The 22081-nt window shown below is 36.4% G+C and overlaps 1 protein-coding gene across 2 annotated transcripts in view; it reads right to left on the bottom strand.

Annotated features, from left to right (window-relative positions):
* The window catches only part of nptnb (neuroplastin b), a 51314-nt gene that overhangs the window by 24731 nt on the left and 4502 nt on the right, over positions 1-22081 (bottom strand). The window contains exons 2-3 of one of the 2 annotated variants that reach the window (XM_039683786.2): positions 20131-20578; positions 4312-4659 (exon numbers count right to left, since the gene is read on the bottom strand). In XM_039683786.2, coding sequence (XP_039539720.1) covers positions 4312-4659; positions 20131-20209 — 427 coding nt within the window. In that variant the 5' untranslated portion in view covers positions 20210-20578. The remainder of the gene's footprint in view (positions 1-4311; positions 4660-20130; positions 20579-22081) is intronic. The other variant, XM_039683788.2, reaches the window with a different exon arrangement.

Below are 22081 nucleotides of genomic sequence, written 5' to 3'. Positions count from 1 at the left end.
AGCATGTATAGCCTGTTATATGCATGTGATGATGCCGGATCACATGTATATCATATGAAAACACCGACTCTCAGTAATGACAGAATATGAAGCATGTTTCGCATTTGTCTTGATCTTGGATCTGGATATAATGTCATTACTGAATCACAGGACAACAGTAAACGTAAAGAAGGCACAAGGTCAGTTTAATAACAGATGGCGCACCCAGATAATCTCCTGATTTTTTTTTTGTTTTGTTTTCCTCAAGGTATTAAGATAAGGAATTGGCGTGTAACTGAAATGACCCCTTGTGTCTTCTTCCGGGTCCCATCCACTCTTTTCCAAGGACAAAAATACACAGGCATGACTTCAACACGCACTCTGAAGGAAAAAAAACTACACACGCAGGTGCAACACAAAACTAACTAAATGAAATCAAAATAAAGAACTGAAATCAAATGTTAAGCAGAAACGGGAAGCGATGATGAAGGAGGAGGAGAGGCAGACAGAGAGCGAGGGATTTGTCTGGGTTTGTGGTCATCCACATCAAGAAGCTCAAGGGCATTAGGAAGAGACACTATTGAATTCAGTCAATCCTCAAAGTCTGCCAGAAGGAAAGGGGGACAATCGGACACACCAGGGTCAAACCAGAAGGAATCAATACAACAATGTCCCGATTCAGAAAATAACTCGGGGTTTGTTTTATTTTTTTTGTTTGGGATGGGCGGCATATTTTCCACTCCAAATATGCATTACATAATCATGTGATAATGACTATTTTGGGATTCATCAAAGGTGCACTTGATTCTTTCCTCTTTTTATATGAAGAACACAAACCAAAATATCAGATAACATTCATAAAAACAAAAAGTCAATTTTATAAAACAGAAATTGCTGTAGTAGGGCTGGGCGGTATGACCACAGTTTTGTTATAGATATTTAGGTAATACTTTATTTTAGTGTCCTACTTACTATAGTAATAACGGTAAATGATGCATAATTACATGCAACTAACCCTCAACCAAATCCATATGGTTGCGTAATATTACTCCGTACTTAAAGGGATAGTTCACTTTGAAATTAATTTTTGATATGTTTTATCTTACCTCAAGGGCATTCAAGATGTAGGTGTCTTTGTTTCCACAGTATTTTCAATTTTGATATTTTTAGGTCAAACCGTTTGTGTCTGTCAGTCATATAATGGAGGTCTATGGTCTTAAAGAGCATGCACAGAGAAGTCCAGATTAAACATGATTTAATGACTCGTAAATGTAAGTACACATTGATGGCCTAAGACACGAAACGAGCGGTTTGTGTGAGAAAACAAACAGTATTTATATCGTTTTTTACCTTTTTAGCACCCGTGAGCTCAGATCAGTTGGACGTGGCTGTGGTTACAAGAGGTAAAAACTATATAAATACTGTTCGTTTTCTCACTCAAACCGCTCGTTTCGTGTCTTAGGCCATCAATGTGTACTTACATTTACGAGTCATTAAATCATGTTTAATTTGGACTTCTCTGTGCATGCTCTTTGAGGTGGTGACCATAGACCTCCATTATATGACTGATAGACACAAACGTTTGACCTAAAAATATCAAAATTGAAAATACTGCGGAAACAAAGACACCTACATCTTGGATGCCCTTGAGGTAAGATAAAACATACCAAAAATTAATTTCAAAGTGAACTATCCCTTTAAATATTTAATTGCACTGTAACAATGACACCTTAAAATAAAGTGCAACCGATATTTTTCTCTCCAAACATGTTTTATGTATTACATGACTATCTTGGGATGATCCGGTGATTTTAATACTTTGTAAATCAAAGGTGCTTCATGTCATTTGATTCTTTCCTCTTTTTATATGAAGAACACAAACCAAAATATCAGATAACATTCATTACAACAAAATAAGTCAATTTTATAAAACAGAAATTGCACTATAAATATGAGTGAACGTGCGTATCATAAAACAGCCGAAATGAAAATAAAAGAAGTGACTCACTTTAGTTTTTGAGTGTGAATTTGATCTGAACTGCCAACGAACACCAGGATTTGATTTGAGTGCATTCATTTTCTATATTAGGAAATTTTATCTTTAACAATAAACTTTAAACATTTAAACACGAGCATGTTAATCGATGCTATTTGATTGCATTGAAGCCGTCAGCCTGCATTATTTCCGCTTATTTTTTAAAAGAATCATGTTTCACAGTGAAATTTCTGGTGAAAAACTACATTACCCATGATGCTGTGCACCTCTTTAGGCCTGCCCATTTCCATGAAGCACTGTGAATGACGTGATGAGCCGATCTTGCTTTGCTCTCACAAAATCTAAATGGGTAGTTTTTATAATTCTACATCATTTTTAATTTGATTATACTGTTCGCAATGCTTCATGGGATTGTAGTTCTTTCCTCACTAAAGCGGTTCAGTCCACCGTCTTGTATTTTTGTCTGATTTTCTAAAACTTTTTTGCTTTTTTTTTTTTTTTTAAAACACAGAAAGTTGACAAAAATTCTAATTCAACTTTCAGTGTGCCACCTCAATACAAATTCAGGAATTGAATCAGATTTTAAAAAGCATGGTCAAGCAATTCAGCTCTGAAAGATGCGAACCCTTGATAATTAAACATGCTCTGGATTCATATAGTTGAAAATGTTGCTCTGGAGTTGAAAATTAGCTATAGCTATAAACTTTATATGCAACACTTCAGTGACATGCTTGATCTTGACACTATGTTTGTTTGCATTGTCCCTGTCAAATAAATAAATAAATCAATATAGTTGCTGTAACACGAAATCACTCCCATTAAAATCAAACCAAATCAAACGTTAGCAGAGTGAAGGAAACATTACACCAAAGGCATCCACCTTATTTCTAACGTAAGAGCCGGATATGCATCTTGAATGTACAAGGCTTCCAGTTAAGTCCATTATGTTGCTTGATATTGCAAACTGGACTTTTGTTATCCCGATCATTAACAGTTTGAGCATTACTGCACTTGTTATTCTAGTTATTCACCCATAGAGGCTGTGTCAATATGCTGAATTATGGTGTAAAATCATACATTATATATTGTATTGTTTTATATTGTATTGACGACTCATCAGTTAAAATATTTACCATCGTATATTCTGGATAATTGGACTTTTTTTATATAAACACTGACAAAAACTAGCTGGACGATATGATGATATATATAACATTAAAGGAGTAGTTCACTTAAAAAAAAAACACTTTTGCTGATAATTTACTCACCCCCGTGTCATCCAAGATGCCCATGTCTGTCTTTCTTCAGTCGAAATGAAATTAAGGTTTTTGATGAAAACATTCCAGAATTTTCTCCATATAATGGACTTCAATGGGGTCCAAACGGTTCAAGGTCCAAATGAGAGTTTCAGTGCAAACTGTTCAAAGGGCTTTAAACGACTCCAGACGATGAATAAGGGTCTTATCAAGCGAAACGATCGCTCATTTAATAAATAAATAACAAAGTTTAAGTTTTATAAGCTCAAATGCTCGCCTTGCTCTGTTCTGTGATGCACGTCCGTGACTCTCCTGTTCGAACTGGTTCATCAAAATGAACGAATCTTTTTTCGAGCCGTTGAAGTCGTTGAATTTCGTTCTTTGAATCAACCAAATGACTTTTGATCGTTTCGCTTGATAAGACCCTTATTCATCGTCTGGTGTCGTTTAAAGCCCTTTGAAGCTGCACTGAAACTCTCATTTGGACCTTGAACCGTTTGGACCCCATTGAAGTCCATTATATGGAGAAAATCCTGGAATGTTTTCATCAAAAACCTTAATTTCTTTCCGACTGAAGAAAGAAAGACATGGACATCTTGGATGACATGGGGGTGAGTCAATTATCAGCAAAAGTGTGTTTTTAAAAAAAAAAAAGTCAACTACTCCTTTAATATAAGTGATCACATGGATTTACACCTATATTGTATTTATATAAAGCGTTCACAGGCAAATTTTTCCCCAGTGTCAAAATCAGGCTCATATAAATGTCAATATCCATGAATCACAGGATCTCTGGTAAGTTGACAGGAACACTATATCGAGTCCAAGCTTTAGTTTAAACTGATCGTTGGTTTTCGCAGTTTCTCCAATTAAAATCCAGCCATGCGTTTATTTTCTTTTGCCACTCAGTCCGGCTGAGGAGGCGTTCTCCATCAATGCATATCCTCTATATCTTACTTGTGTTGAGCAAAATAAGGTGGATAAACAGGAGAGCACAATCACAGCGCCCAGCCCTAGACTAGTGGAGTGATGGTGCTGTGTTTCAGCATCTCTATCCACTACAGTACACACATAACTCACTCTGCAACACGGATATGGTGGCTTGCGTTCGGATCCAGCTGATGGCCGGGTTCTGGCGCAGGTCGTTGCGTCGCGGGTCGTTGCTGGCCCGGCACTCGTAGATCCCGGCGTCCTCCAGCGTGAGGCGAGAGATGGCCAGAACGCTCACGCCGTTGGCCCCGTAGGCCGTGTTGATGGACACCCGGCGCTTGCGGGCCCCGTCCCAGAGCTGCTTGAAGGAGTCGGCCCTGTTAATATCGGCATACCACCACTGGATCTCCGGCACCGGGCTCCCGACCACGTCACAGTACAGCTCAAACGCGTCTCCCGTGAGCTTGATCTCCGACATCGGAGACTTCACAAACCCAGCTGGAGGGAAAGTGTGAAGGAAAACAGGGAGAAGAGGGATGTGCGAGAGAAAACCAAAGCGTCGGATCAGTTGGAGAACACAAAAGAAGTATGAGCCAAATGCAAATCATGAAGAAACAAGCCACAAAAATTCACAGATGAGTGGAAAACAGTTTTGGGTTAGTGTAAAAGAGAGAATAACAGGTTAATGGACGCTTGGACGCTTCATTTTACATCACAATTTACAGTCACTGGGGCTGTACATTTTCAAAAGGTAAACTTCTGTACTCAAAGGCTGCATATTGGTACCTTAGTGGTACATTAGCACCTAAAATTGACATATTAGCTCCTGAAATGTACATATTAACACTTAACATGTACATATTATCACCTAAAATGTACATATTATTACCTAAAATGTACTTATTATCACCAAAATGTACATATTAACACTTAAAATGAACTTATTACTACCAAAAATGTACATATTAGCACCTAAAATGGAGAAAAGGTTTACCTTTTGAAAAGGTACAGCCCCAGTGACAGCTTTTGTACCATTTGACCTATAAAAGTACATCCGGGTAAACTATGAAGGGATTGTTCACATTTGGCCATCATTTCTTCTAATATTTGTACATGACCCACAAAAAAGAGAAATTATAAAGAATAACAGCATACAGCATTCACGTTTACAGGACGGGTTGTTTAATATTTCTACACATACACTATGAAAATGATAGTTTTTCTACTTTAACTGAATGTGTTACTTGCCATAATTTTGTGGCACTTTACAATAAGGTCCCATTAGTTATCAGTGGTAAATGCATTAACTAACAATGTGCGGGACATGTAGTTAACGATATAGTTAAAGTAGTTATAATTAACTCACCCCCATGTCGTCCAAGATGTCCATGTCTTTCTTTCTTCAGTCGAAAAGAAATTAAGGATTTTTCTCCATATAATGGACTTCAATGGGGTCCAAATGGTTCGAGGTCCAAATGAGAGTTTCAGTGCAGCTTCAAAGGGCTTTAAACGACATCAGATGATGAATAAGGGTTTTATCTAGGACCCATCGAGTCATGACTCGAAAAAAGATTTGTTCATTTTCATGAACAGGAGAGTCACGAATGTGCATCACAGAAAAGAGCAAGGCGAGCGTTTGTGCTTATAAAACTTAAACTTTGTTATTTATTTATTAAATGAGCGATCGTTTCGCTTGATAAGACCCTTATTCATCATCTGGACTCATTTAAAGCCCTTTGAAGCTGCATTGAAACTCTCATTTGGACCTTGAACCGTTTGGACCCCATTGAAGTCCATTATATGGAGAAAATCCTGGAATGTTTTCATCAAAAACCTTAATTTCTTTTCGACTGAAGAAAGAAAGACATGGACATCTTGGATGACACGGGGGCGAGTAAATTATCAGCAAAAGTTTTTAAAAAGTGAACTACTCATTTAACTAATGTTAATACCTTACTTACTGTTACCAAAAATAGTGCTTTTTTTCCAGTGTACAGGAATGTGTATATTAAACTGATGCTCAATCCGTTTAACACTATCTTATAAATGACAGATGAGAAGAGAAAAACATTTGCACATAAAGGAATATATGCAGCACAGCGTTCTGCAGGATAATTCACTGTCATCTTTAAATGCTCAAGGAAACGGCGAGTCTCCTTTTCACACATCAGTCATCTCCAAATCACAGTCTCTTTGGTAGAAAATATAGCATGGAAAAATGGTTACAGTATGTAGAATAAAAGCTTCTACTTTAAGATCATCATTCTGTCTTTATCAAAATCTTTTACTAAAAATCAAGCTTTAAAAATCAAAGTTCAGGTTATTGTCTCCAAAAAGAAAGAATTGATTCTACAATGAGTTTTCACTAATTCCAGTTTCACTTCTTGTTACAAACCTACATAACGATGTAACTCATTAGCATAATGCCAGCCTGTGGTGTTGATTGGCTGATCAGCGTCTCTTAGCTCCGCCCTCAAACACTAGTGTATCTGAGACTGGAAGAGTTCGGCTTTTCTGAGATTGATACGGTGAAACCCACGCCATCGTTACTGTTCGTATCACTGAGATTCAGATATGATAATGAGCCAATCACAGCAGAGCAGCTCTCAGAGAGGCGGAGCTTAGAGAGACTGAAGCGTGAAAGTCAAAGTGTTTTTGACCTTGGATGACTGTAAACATGTTGTAGGAGACGCCAAACAACTTTAGGAATAATGCGAAAATTATTCCTAATCGAAAATACAGATGTTATGTAAAATAAATGCATTTAACATATTTTTTCATTTATAATTTTGCCAATGGAAATTTGATTCTTGAAATGCATCTACGCAATAGATGTAGCTACGCATTTTTAACCACCATTTATGTCTTTACCAATATATTCCCAGTAAAAACCCTTAAAAATAAAAGCAACATTGTGTAAAATAATTGCTTATTTCTTGCTGTTAGAGAATATACAGTAACTATACATTTTAAATTTTATTTTACTTGATTTTTTTTTTCTCATCTCATTGGTAAACTGCATAAACATGCAGAAAAATAAAAATAAAAGTCTTGATATTTGACACATTTTTGCTTCTCTAATAAATGCATCTTGTTTTAAGGATGTTTAGATATTTCTCCACTGGAAAACAAGAGAAAAACACACATTTGTTCAGTGTTTTGTTTTGCAGTGAGCCTCTAAGCGCGTAAGAAAAGGCATTTTTCAAAGCTCCAGATGGCAAAAACACTAGCATCTCTTCTTATCCTGGGAAACAGAGAGATGCGAAGCGATGATGGGGTTATTATCGTGCGGGATTACCGGGCCTGTAAATGAAATGATTTATGAAGGTTTGCAGGAGTTTACAGCATCACAGACCCACGGAAAGGTGAATTTCAGAAATACGCTCGCGTCGCACATCAGATCTACCCGTGACTCGATTGCGCTCGACCCCTGATGGTTTTACAGTACATCGTTCCTGTTTATGGATTCAGATGGTCACGTGTATCCGTGAGATGTCAGAGCTGACTAATGCACAGGTGCCGTGAGCCACAAACACGAAACTTTAGTCACACACAGTCTGGAGGAGATTCATCTAATCATCATTATACACAAGAAAACGTGACGTTAATCATCACAGTTGCATCTACTATCTCACACTGCAAACATCTAAACATACTTAAATGAGTAGTTCACTTTAAAAATAACTTTTGCTGATAATTTACTCACCCCCATGTCATCCAAGATGTCCATGTCTTTCTTTCTTCAGTCGAAAAGAAATTAAGGTTTTTGATGAAAACATTCCAGGATTTTCTCCATATAATGGACTTCAATGGGGACCAAACGGTTCAAGGTCCAAATGAGAGTTTCAGTGCAGCTTCAAAGGGCTTTAAACGACACCAGACGATGAATAAGGGTCTTATCTTGCGAAACGATCGCTCATTTAAAAATTAAATAACAAAGTTTAAGTTTTATAAGCACAAATGCTCGACTTGCTCTGTTCTGTGATGCGCGTTCGTGACTCTCCTGAGCAAGGCGAGCATTTGTGCTAACAAAACTTAAACTTTGTTATTTATTTTTTAAATGGCCGCTCGTTTCGCTTGATAAGACCCTTATTCATCGTCTGGAATCATTTAAAGCCCTTTGAACAGTTTGCGGTTTGCACTGAAACTGTCTTTTGGACCTTGAACCGTTTGGTCCCCATTGAAGTCCATTATCTGGAGAAAAATCCTGGAATGTTTTCATCAAAACCTTAATTTCTTTTCGACTGAAGAAAGAAAGACATGGACATCTTGGATGACATGGGGGTGAGTAAATTATCAGCAAAAGTTTTTTTTTAAAGTGAACTACTGCTTTAAATCAAGGTACATTTACTCAAGCAGAAAAATCACATAAGCAAATGTACTACAAATAAGCGAGATCATGCTTAAAACTTGTTTTACCTTAAAAATAAGTTCATTTTTCTGCCCCATCTGGGATATATTTAATTGTTTTAACTTAAAAAGTTGATTCTAGGAGATCTCATTTATGATCGTTCCTTCCTCTGGGCAGAAATATGAAATATCACATTGGCATGATGACGCTGCTCATGGTTTCTAAACCGCGGTTGAGTTTAACCTTGGCGTGTGATGAATGCTGTCCGCGACGCTAGGCTAGACTCGACTCCGAGAACCAGCGACGTCTGAAGACGAGACTCAATCATCCCGAGAGATTTACAGATCTACAGCAGTGCTGACACCCAAACATCAATAAAACGTGTCAAAATTGATTCATCTAATATCCGTGAGTTCATCTATTATTCACCATCGTTAAAATAAATCGTCAAAGATGCACTCAGTTGATCCAAAGTGGCACTGAAGACACGTTATAAAAGATCATTTTTTCCAATAAATGCTTGAAAATATGATTTTCACAAAAATATGAACTGTTTGCAACACTGATAATAATCATAAATGTTTCTTGAGCATCAGATCCTCACATTAGAGTGATTTCTGAAGGATCATGTGACACTGAAGACTGGAGTAATGATGCTGAAAATCACAGGAATAAATTACACTTTACTATATATTCACATAGAAAACAGCTGTTTTAATTTGTAATAATATCTCACAAATTTTACTGCATTTTCATAAAATGAACGCAGCCTTGGTGAACGGGAAAAAAAAATAAATTAAAAAAAATCCCAAACTTTTGAACAGCACTAGAGAATATGATACTATAAAATGTATATATAATATATATACACACATTTTTACACTATTTAACTGTATTAGCATTAAACCTTAAAGTCAAAAAATATTACAAAGTATTAATTTTATTAGCTTCATCACAGCCCTATTATCACTCTCAATCTCAATCTGAAAAGATAGGAAAGTAATTTCATATTTTATACTCAAGAATCTAACAAAGGACATATTTTTGGCAGGTCATTCATGGAGACTTGAATGGTTTTGTCATATAATCTCAGGATGACAAATGAACCGGCGCTCAGAGGACGCCTATAAGCCGTCTTTTAATCATTATTCTCACACAAATAAAAGATGGATCAAGCTCAGTGTGTTCATTCGTCTCTGTTCAGCAAAATAACACTAAAAGACTGAAATACTTCACTGACAACAACTCTTTCCAGCCTTAAACATTCAAGGATCTAGAAATATAATCAACTTTGACTCTTAAAAACGCCATATAATGCTCAAACTCTTGATGTTTCAGGCTCTACTAGAACAGTTTACCTTCTGAAAGCACACTGTGCTCTGATTGGTCGGCTGGATCAGTGTGCTCTGATTGGTCGAGCGCTTCGAGTGTGTTTGGGAAATGTCCCACCCCTTTCAATAACACACTACTAACTAACTCAACCAGGCCCCGCCCCTTTATTCAGCGCATTAATTATTATAATGAAGAATATTGTGACGTGTTCGTTCCCGGGAGAAACTCGAGACTACAATGGAGGCGTTTCAGGGAGTTAGCCGCGTTTACATTCCCCTTCAAATTGCGAATGAAAATACGTCCAATAGAAACACATTAATTTCACCAAAAACTCGCATATATAGATAAACAGCTTCTAAACAACAAAGAAATGCCACGATTTATCAAGAGCTTGAAGCAGAAACTCCTCATATGAGCCGCTCTCAAGCATAAGGGGCTTTCCTTGCTATTATTAAGGGTTAGTTCACCCAAAAATGAAAAATTCTGTCAGTATTTACTCGTTCAAACGCCGTTTATCTTCGCAACACAAATTAAGATATTTAAGATATTAAGATCGCTCCTGCATACAGTCCATAGGCTTCTTGAGGGAATGACTCTTGCTGCCATCGAAAAGTCATTAAAGACATCGTTAAAATAGTCCAAGTGACTACAGCGGCTCAATCTTAACTTTATCAAACGACGAGAACACTTTTGTGCACAAAAACAACAAAAATAATGAGTTTATTTCAACTATTCACTTCCTTCTCCATGGGCCTGTAGTCTAATTAGCGTAGTGTGATAGCGTAAAGGTACGTCACACGTAGGCTCGCTATTGGCCGACGCTGGTCATGTGATGCGTGTGACGTACAATAACAGAAGCTTATGCTATTAAACTAGTAACCTGACTCGCGCAGAGGGAGAAATAAACCAATAGTTGAAATAAAGTCGTTATTTTTGTTTTTTGCGCAGAAAAAGTGTTCTCGTCGTTTGATAAAGTTAAGATTGAGCCCCTGTAGTCACTTGGACTATTTTAACGATGTCTTTAATGACTTTTCGAGGCCCTCAAAAAGCCTATGGACTGTATGCAGGAGCGATCTTAATATCTTAAATATCTTAATTTGTGTTGCGAAGATGAACGAAGGTCTTACGGGGTTGGAACGAGTAAATACTGACAGAACTTTCATTTGGGTGAACTAACCCTTTAAGCTTGCAAAGCACACACACACGTCACCTTCCATTAAACATAATGTCTAGAGTGGCAGCCGAGATATACGTAAACCTATACCAACATCCATCGCCACAATCCAAAAACGCCGTTTTAGTCACATAACATCGGCTAATGGAAGCGGCGTCATTTTGCAGTCGGCATTTAGAAACACTGATATAGAGAATAACTGGATGTTTTTCATGCTCAGACAGCATCATTACAGATGAACATGTGAAAAGAGCATGCTCCTGGTCTTATAATGAAGGATTCATCAATGCACGTTATTCTGAAGCACAATATGCCGCTGATTTCATTGAGCGCTCAGGTGAGCAGACCGAAGGAAGCTGAGAAAAAAAACAGCTTTTCACTTAGTTGAATTCCCTGCCTGAGGCACGATCACGATCACGTGAACCATAATTATATTCCGGAATAAAGACATCCGTGTCGGGAGTTTTCTCACGGACAGATTGGGCTGTCACAGCTCCTCCTCACGCTCCCCGGGAACAGAAACATCTGGATGGTGTGTGTGTGCGGAGGCTTTCAGTCACATATCAGTGATGCATGTTCATATCGGTCACACTCAAAAAGATCATATTTAAATGCATTAAACGTCACTTCTGCAATGCTTTCACTGAAATCGTGCACTCTGAAAAATGCTGGGTTGTTTTAACCCATCTTTGGGTCAAATATGGTCAAACTCAGCAGTGGTGGAATGTAACGAAGTACAAATACTTTGTTACTTTACTTAAGTACATTTTTCACGTATCTTTACTTTATTTAAGTAGAATAAATAGTGCATACTTTTTACTTTTACTTCGTTACATTTTGCAGCAATTATTCTACTTTCTACTCCACTACATTTCTACAACTTCTGTTACATTTTCATTACATTTTCTGATCAGTTTTTCCTCTGCCAAAACGTAATCTGACCGTCCGTTCGTTGCACGTTTGACGTTTGGTTGCCATAGATACATCAACTAAATGCGTCTCGCACGCAGTGTGTTTATCGTGCAATTTATACGCGAAAATTTGTTTTTCCGTGCATAGGAAACACACCGTGTGTAATACGTTTGGTTAGGATTATGGCAAGCCAAGAGGTTCAGAATTACACCATAAATTAATCGTGTTTACTGCCAAACATAGTTATTAACATATAGTAAGGATAAACATGGTTTATATTGCCAAATTACAAGCTTGTTTCAGAAATGGTGACAATATTCTTTTTCAATCATTTTGAACATCATTATAGGAGTATTAGGTTCAATGAGTTAGAATTAGGTTTATTTATTTGATAGGGACAATGCACATTAATGAACTTCTGAATTGAGACAACAAAACAGACGTAAACATGCCGGATTATAGCCACAGGGCTAATTTACATCCGTAGTCCCTAGACAAATAACAAAAAATACAAAGATTACAACAAACAAAATAACAACAACAAAAAAAAAAAACAAAAAAAAAAACTAAATAAAAAATTACAAGCAGAATCAACAACAAAAAACAGAAAACACTTAGTGGTCACAAGACTGGTTTGCTAAAACCAGTCTTGATAAATTAATAAAAATTAACTGTTTTATTAATCATTAGAAAATAGACATTAAGAGAATCAATTGTTATGCAAGTACTTTTACTTTTAATACTTAAAGTACATTTAAAATCAGGTACTTTTCACTTAAGTATGGTTGTCATTGTGTTACTTCTACTTTTACTAAAGTAAATATTTATCTGGTTATTTGTACTTTTACTTCAGTACTTCCTCCACCACTGAAACTCAGCCATTGGGTTAAATGTTTAAATGACATTTTTAACCCAACATTTGGGTTTGTCCATATTTGACCCAAAGTTGGCTTAAAACAACCCAGCATTTTTTAGACTATAACCACTCGCTGCAATACATGCTTTTATAAATGGCATCTCGCCGACTTTAAAAGGCGTTTAACGGTGGGATTTTGGCAGCTTGAGTGTGTTAACGGCATCACTTGAGTTTTCACCTCTCCGCTGGGAACTACGGCTCCCTGGAGGACGATAAAACACCACAAGGCCAGATTTCCACACACACACAGACGAGTGTTGAGTAGGTGGAGCGGGTCACGAGCGTCTGTCTACCGTATTAAATGCTAATCAGTGATCTGCGGTGTTTCTAGAGTCACGATGCATCTTTCCCTGTGCGTTCTTCATCGGCTGTAAGTTGCATATGGACTATCAGACACGGGTGGGAGAGTGAGTCATTTTTCCCGCAGCCGGAAGAAACTCTTACAGCTCTCGCAGGTGTGACATCAATTCTTGGTAAATCTCAACCGGTTAATGCGCTGCCATTGAAAAGCACAACCGGCCCGTCTTATACAGGCCTCAACATGTCATCCGACTGCACAAATAATACAGTATAACACAAATAACACACATGGACTTTAATCAGCGTACAAATTATATATATATAGCATTTCTGAATCATTTTTCACAGAAGCGTAAAAATAATGCAATGATAAAACGGGTTTTCCAGTCAATACGATATTCTTTGCAATATGGATATAGTAATTATATATTTGGTTATTTTGTAATTATATATTAGTTCACTTTAAAAAAAAACTTTTGCTGGTAATTTACTCATGTCTTTCTTTCTTCAGTCGAAAAGAAATTAAGGGTTTTTGATGAAAACATTCCAGGATTTTCTCCATATAATGGACTTCAATGGGGACCAAACGGTTCAAGGTCCAAATGAGAGTTTCAGCGCAGCTTCAAAGGGCTTTAAACGATTCCAGACGATGAATAAGGGTCTTATCAAGCGAAACCATCGCTCATTTTTTTAAAAATAACAAAGTTTAAGTTTTATAAGCACAAATGCTCGCCTTGCTCTGTTCTGTGATGCGCATTCATGACTCTCCCTGTCTCTCAAAATGAACGAATCTTTTTCCGAGTCATTTGGTTCATTCAACGAACGAAATGAACGAGTTGACTCGGGAAAAGATTTGTTCATTTTGATGCACAAGTTTGACAAGACCCTTATTCATCGTCTGGTGTCGTTTAAAGCCATTTGAAGCTGCACTGAAACTCTTATTTGGACCTTGAACCGTTTGGACCCCATTGAAGTCCATTATATGGAGAAAATCCTGGAATGTTTTCATCAAAAACATTAATTTCTTTTCGACTGAAGAAAGAAAGACGTGGACATCTTGGGTGACATGGGGGCGAGTAAATTATCGGCAAAAGTTTTTTTTAAAAGTCAACTACTCCTTTAGTATATAAATAAATATATTAATTATATCTTATTTTAACTTGTTTGTATACTACACTCTAAACAATGCTGGGTTGGTGTAACCCAAAATTAGGTAAAATATGGAGCATCCCAAATGTTGGGTTAAAAATGTCATTTTAACTTCAACTTTCACTTTTTAAATTACATTTTTAACCCAACATTTGGGTTTGTGCATATTTGACCCAAATTTGGGTTGAAATAACCCAGCATTTTTCTAAATTTGTTATTGTAATTTTGTATTTTTCTTCTCTTGCAATATTATATGAAAAACACAATCATGCCAGGAAAGAACTTTAAAAATCATAATTGTTTCTGTATTTTTGTTTTAAATCAAGATGCATTTACTTGAATGTCATAAGACACCTGAGAAATAAATATCAGTCAATGTTATCCTCTTGTTTTACTTTGAATTAATTTTATTTTATTCTTGTTTTAAGCATAAACTCACTTCATTTTGATGGAATTAATCAGAAAACAACAGATGTAGTTTCTAATGTAATTTTGAACCAATATCCATCTATAATTTCTTTGAAGTTTCCTCCATTTTTAACAATCTCCACTTGCTCATTTTAAATGGTTCTGCAGTGTGACAAATGAATTAAAAGTACAAATATTTCAATTAAAATGAGGTCAGAAACGAGCATGTGTAATTATTACTAGAATCGTCAAAATGCAGTTAAAAATGTTTTAGATAAAGTCACAGCACATCAACTACCATAAGCCAAAGATATGAGCATATCTGCTTAAAGAGGATTAATGCTGTAATTAGCATCTCGAAAAGCTGCAGCTCATAACTTAAAGTTCACCCAAAAGATTAATATTCTGTCATCATTTACTCGCACTCGTTTGGCTTGCTTTTTCAAAAGGAGACGTTCGGCAGAATGTTCCCTCTGCACAAAACACTGCAATCACATCAGAAAATCAGTCGTGAGGGTTGGGCTGGGCAACGATTAATCACATCCAAAATAAAAGTTTGTGTTTACATATTATATGCGTGTGTAATGTGTATACTTATTTTATATATATATAAATACACATGCATGTATTTAACAAATATTTGCATGTATATACTGTACATATATTTATATATAATGTATTTAAAATATTCATAAATATATACATGTATGTGTCTGTACTGGGTATAATTATTTTGTATATGTAAATACACATGCATGTATATATTTAACAAATATTTGCATGTAAATACTGTACATATATTTATATATAATGTATTTAAAATATTCATAAATATATACATGTATGTGTGTGTACTGTGTATAATTATTTTGTATATATAAATACAAAATATTTGCATGTATATTACTGTGCATATACTTATATATGATGTATTTAAATTATTCATAAATACATACATGCGTGTGTACTGTGTATAATTATTTTTATATGTAAATACACACACATGCATGTATATATTTTACGAAAAAAGTGTTATTTATATATAAAGTATATACATGCATGTGTGTGTGTGTGTGTATAATTATTTTGTATAAACACACATGCATGTATTTAACAAATATTTCCATTTATATTACTGTGCATATATTTATATATAATGTATTTAAATTATTCATAAATATATACATGCATGTGTGTGTACTGTGTATCATTATCTTGTATATATAAATACTGTACACATGCATGTATTTAACAAATATTTGCATGTAAATCCTCTACATTATATATAATTTATTTAAAACATTCATAAATATATGCATGCATGTGTGTGTACTGTGTATAATTATTTAGTATATATAAAAACACACACACATGCATGTATATATTTATGAAACATGTGTTATTTATATATAAAACATACATTTTGCATAAATATATGTACAGTATATACATGCAAATATCTGTAAATATATACATGCATGTGTATTTATATATACAAAATAATTCTATGCATGTATATATTTATGAATATTTTTAAAAATGATATACAAATATATGTACAGTATATACAAGCAAATATTTGTTAAATATATACATGCATGTGTATTTATATATACAAAATATGATTATTTATCATGAGTGTGAGAAAATGATGACAGAATCTTCACTAACCCTTTGAAAACACACACACACACACACACACACACACGGGCTATTTATACCCCGAGGAGTGCTTTATACAGTGAATTGTTCATGAGGCGAGATTAGACATGGTTCATAGACACAAACACGCCACAAGGAATCCTCTCTTTCCATCAGAGTGAGATTACAGTCTGTAATAAAGCATAAACACACACAACACTGACCGAATGACACACACAACCCTCTCTATACAGCCAGTCCATTAACAGTCACTGGATTCCCTTCCTCACAGAACAACTAAAGACACGCTTCTGCTCCTCGGGTCTGTGCTAATAATAGACGCATGAGGCAGAATGAAGAAAAGCCATTTACAGTCCCGCTTCAGCTCCACACACACACACACACACACACACACACTGTTTACATCTTCATTCCTGCAATCAGACTGACTCATTAACAGCACGAGTGTGTTCCCGCCTCGACTCACACCATTGGCTGAGGAGCGCTGACGTCTTTGTTACAGTGACTCATAATATTTCGCCGGGATCTGATTTTTAGCATGGCGATAGTATCGTCAAGGTCATGGGTTCAAATGTGCATGCTTGATAAATGTTTATATTATATTATAGAGAGGGAGATATATAAGTACTGGTGTAGCGATACGATTGCATACATATCACGATACGATATTATTGCGATACTCCAAAAAATATATGCTAAATTTGGTGTTACATTGTGTGTGTGTAAATAAATAGTCTTGGAAACCCAAAGCACAAGACAATAGAGACACCAGAAGAACAATATTCATCATTCTGAAGATGAAAATACACAATTATTTTTGATGAATATGCTTGCACTCTGTCACTGACTAGATATATTAAACTGGTAACATACAGTATTTTATCATTATCTGGACACAATGCATTATTATACATTATATTCAACATTATAGTAGTTTAACGTAGTACTGATACTAAAAAACTTATTTTTTTATTTATTTTTCTCATTAATTTTTATTTTGGTTGAACTACACGCTCTACGCCTATTTAAAAGTGATTTTCATTGCATGTATTGTTCATCAGTTCACATGACCTTGATGATGATGTCATCTCCCTTGTAAGAGGGAAGTTATTAATTATAATAAGCTGCACAGATGATATGACTGGTTAAATACTTAGGAAACATGCCCAGTGAACTGAATTAGACTCTGAATTGTTGTTGTGGGGTCTGAATTTTTGAGTTCAGTTGGTCTCAGGAAACACTGATTTAATTCGGGCCATATTTCAATAAAAGATATGAATATGATGAAGTGTCGCTCAAATCCCAGAGTTCATCCCTGAGAATCCGACAGTCGTGCTCGTGATCCTCGAGAGTCTGAACGATGAGGCTTTCACAAACAATAGCAGGATTATAGAGGACAGACACTGACCTTATGAGTGGACAATCAAAGCAGACCTTCACACACACACACACACACACACACACACACACACACACACACACACACACACTGTCTCTACTACTAGTGCTTATGCAGAGCATGTTTATTCATTACTTTACCAAGTACATTAAAAGGTATACACACTCATTTCTCACTCACTCACACACACACACACACTTTCTGCTACTACTACCTCGTATGCAGAGCATGTTTATTCATTACTTTACCAAGTACATTAAAAGGTATACACACTCATTTCTCACTCACTCACACACACACACACACACACACTTTCTGCTACTACTACCTCGTATGCAGAGCATGTTTATTCATTACTTTACCAAGCAAGCACTTTAAGTACACACACACACACACTCACACAAACAGACACACTCACACACACAAACAAACAGACAGACACACGTACACACACACACAGACACACACACACACACACACACACACACACAAACACACACAGACACACACACACACACACTCACAGACACACAAACAGACACTCACACACACACACACACACACAAACAGACACACTCACAGACACCTCACAGACACACACACACACAAACACACACACTCACTCACACACACACACACACACACACACACACACACACTTTCTGCTACTAGCACTTATGCAGCGCATGTTTATTTATTCCTTTACTTGCAGGCACTTTAAAAACTACACACACACACACACACACACAAGCATTGTCACAATTTTTTGAAACGATACCCTGATAAATATTGATAATCAATCCCACTTTCCATAACGCAGGGGAAAGCGGCCATATAGATATTTTTAACATTATCTCCAAATTTTTGTCCATCTTTTGAAAGTCTAACAATCAATATTTCCAAGAAAATTACGACACATCATAACAGTAATCCATATCAACGAAGAGACACAATCACATATACAGTACACACACACACACACACACACTCTTTCTTTCACACATGCACACACTTACATATATATATATATATATATATATATATATATGAAGAGTTCAGATGCAAAAGCCTCTAAATGCCATTTGAAATTTTCTTCTTTAATGACGATTTTTATCAAACTTGTATATGTAAGTTCAGTAATTTCACTTAAATAACAATTAATAGGTAATTATCATTGCCATTTAAGTGAAATCACTGAACTTAAATATACAAGCTTGATAATCATCATTAAAGAAGAAAATTTCAAATAGCATTTAGAGGCTTTTGCATTTGAACTCTTCAAATGTACTTTTTTAAAGTGCTATATCCACACAAATACAAAACTCACAGCTAGATATAATTGTGAGTTTTTGTAATGATAAAATACTTTTTAATTTTAAACTGGGATATGAGAAAGTTGGAATAAATAAACCAGTATGAATCTGTTAGAGTGCTTCTGGGACACCTGCAGGATACTTTATGATAATTTTTACTTTTCACACCGTTTTAGAAATAAAAACAGTAGTCTACAGTAGCTATTCATAACTTAGAATTGTATTATAATTGTATTTCATACGATTTTAATCGGCGTTCTGTGATCAATTCGCGCTAAGGTAGCATTTTAAGGTACCATATCGCCACATCAAGAACATTTCTGTTTGACTAAAATATGTAGTCCGAAACTTGCTTCCGCCAAAGATCACGTTTGATGCTTTAAAAATAATAACTTTTAGTCTTTTCGATATAAAGCTGCCTGACGCTCCAGTGTCCTCGGCCGAGGAGGGAATACCCTCTTCAGGTGATGAATCTGCCCTCTCCTGGACACAGATGTGACTCTCCAGAATACACCGTCACACACACACACATGCCTTTAGGGACACACACTCATTTGCGGCTCACAAAGCCAATGCTCTCCATTTCAAAAAGCAAAAGCACACACATATGATCACATATCGGTTGAGAATAACAGCAGGTTCTCTATCAGTGACGGACATGAGCGCGTTACATAATGTGTGTGTTCCTCCTCAAACTCAGGAGTCATGAGCTCTCCTGCAAGAGTGTGAATGTCAGAAGGGTGAGTGTGTAAACAACACGGATTACTCCGGAGAATTTGAGAAGGAAAACACTCCTTGTAAACATTCTCACCGCACCAATATTAATTAAACGCCCCGATTTAAAGTGCACGCAATGTCACGCGCGCGGAGGTGCTCAACTAACCCCACTCGGGTCGCATCAGTGTTTACCCGCAAATCTCGTCTCTATATGCAACACACACCGACACTGTAATGCAGAGGGGTGTCTGTCATCGTAAAGATGGCATCGACCTCTAAAGCAGATTACACACACACACACACAGATCCCGCACGACCGCGCTCCGTCATGCTTACCGTTCTGAGATGATACGTATGTGAGCATCAGGTTCCCGTGGATGAGGAGCAGCGCGAGCATCCCGGTGTAGGACCGCATCCCGCAGGAGGAGAGCGAGAAGAGGCGCGAGCGTTGAGGAGAGACGCGGAGCGGCTTCAGTCGCGGAGGAGCGTTGAGGAGGAGCGCGGACGCACGGAGAGAAACGCGACAGACGCGGCGCGGCTCTGATGCATGGATGAGGATGAAGATGATGCTGATGATGCTCGGCGCTCAGGGATGCTGATGCTGAAGTTGATGATGATGAGGATGATGGGCCATCGGTGTGTCCGTCATCGCGAAGAATCTTCAGCTGTCAGTGCGCGCACCCCGCAGGCTCATTCGCGCGCATCATCAGCTGTCAGCGCGCGCTCCCGTCCGCGCGGTGCCTCGAGCGCATCAGATCTGCGCAGCTCCAGCGCCATTCAGTCACTGAGGAATTAAAAAAACAGTCGCATTACAATACAAAATATTATACACGAACTTCATACACACACATATATATATATAGTATATATATATAGCATATATATTCCAGTGTGCTTATTTTTAGATAAAAATAATCTAAAAATAACCCTTACCCAGGGGGTAATGGTCACACACACATTTTACACATTAATTACACATTTACACAGTAATTACACATTTTAAACTTCATTCCCAACAATCACCACCATATATACATGCATATCTAGTTAATATTGGCTGACATTTATATATAAAAAATACTTTTGACCTTGAAACAGTTCAAGTGTACTTTCATCATGACACTTGTCTTTATATCAGTTTTTTTTTTGTTTTTTTTTTGCCCAACAGATATTACAAAAATATGGTACATGATTTTTAGTTTGCAAAACAGAAGTTATAAAAATATACCGGAAGCCAGTGATTATAGTTTATAAAGTTATAAATATGTATATTTTTCTTACAAACGCATGGCTTTTGCGAGTCATATGGATTTTTATGATGGATTGATGCTCGAAATCTTGGGTGCCATTCACCCCCATTAGAAAGCTTGGAAGAGCCAGGATATTTTTAATATAACTCTGATTGTCTTTGAAAAAAGAAACACATATATACACCTGGGTGTACCTGACAACTAAAGCACCGATCTCCTTTGTGCTATGGTACTGAATAATGACCATATTCATGCACAATTGTATTCAAATGGTAGAATATTTGTAAGAATACCATACGCATGGTCGTAGCGATACTGGTTTTTATTATCTCACGGCTCCATAGAATATTTCCCCAGGGCACTGCCGAGATTTTCTCCAAGAAAGCGTGTGATCCACACAGTGTGGTCGTGTCATTAACACACAGTCAGTCAGGATTAAGAGCTGAGGAGAATCATGACCTCTGTCTGCACTCACACAGCACCATCTGATGGAGAACACAGCTAATACAGCGGATCTCTCACACACACGTCTCACAAAACAATTTGATTATTGTGTGGATTAAAATGAATATCAATGCTATGCATAAAAATAGTTTGAATATACCTTTCATTATTTTAAAATTAAATGTTCATGAGGTGCATTCTGGGATGACTTTAAATAAAACTTTTAAGTATTGTGGTGATACACTCTTCAAAATAAAGGTTCTGTACTGGCATTGATGAACCTTTTACAAATCAATGCAATCTTTCTATTCACTGTCGCTTTTATTTAAGAATGTATTAAATCAATTTATTATATGATCTGGTTTTGATTATTGTGTGCATTAAAATTAATATCAATGCAATGCATAAACATAGTTTGAATACCCTTCATTATTTTTAAAATTAAATGTTCATTAGGTGGATGCTTTTAAATAAAACTTTTAAGTATTGTGGTGATACACTTTTCAAAATAAATGTTCTTTTACTGGGGGAAAACACCTTTTGGAAGCTGTATATTTAAGAATGAATTAAATAAATGTATTATGTGGTCTGGT

The sequence above is a fragment of the Pimephales promelas genome, chromosome 10 (assembly GCF_988280905.1).
Source record: "Pimephales promelas chromosome 10, fPimPro1.hap1.1, whole genome shotgun sequence".
NCBI lineage: Eukaryota > Metazoa > Chordata > Actinopteri > Cypriniformes > Leuciscidae > Pimephales > Pimephales promelas.
This window is presented reverse-complemented; position numbering and strand designations above follow the sequence as displayed.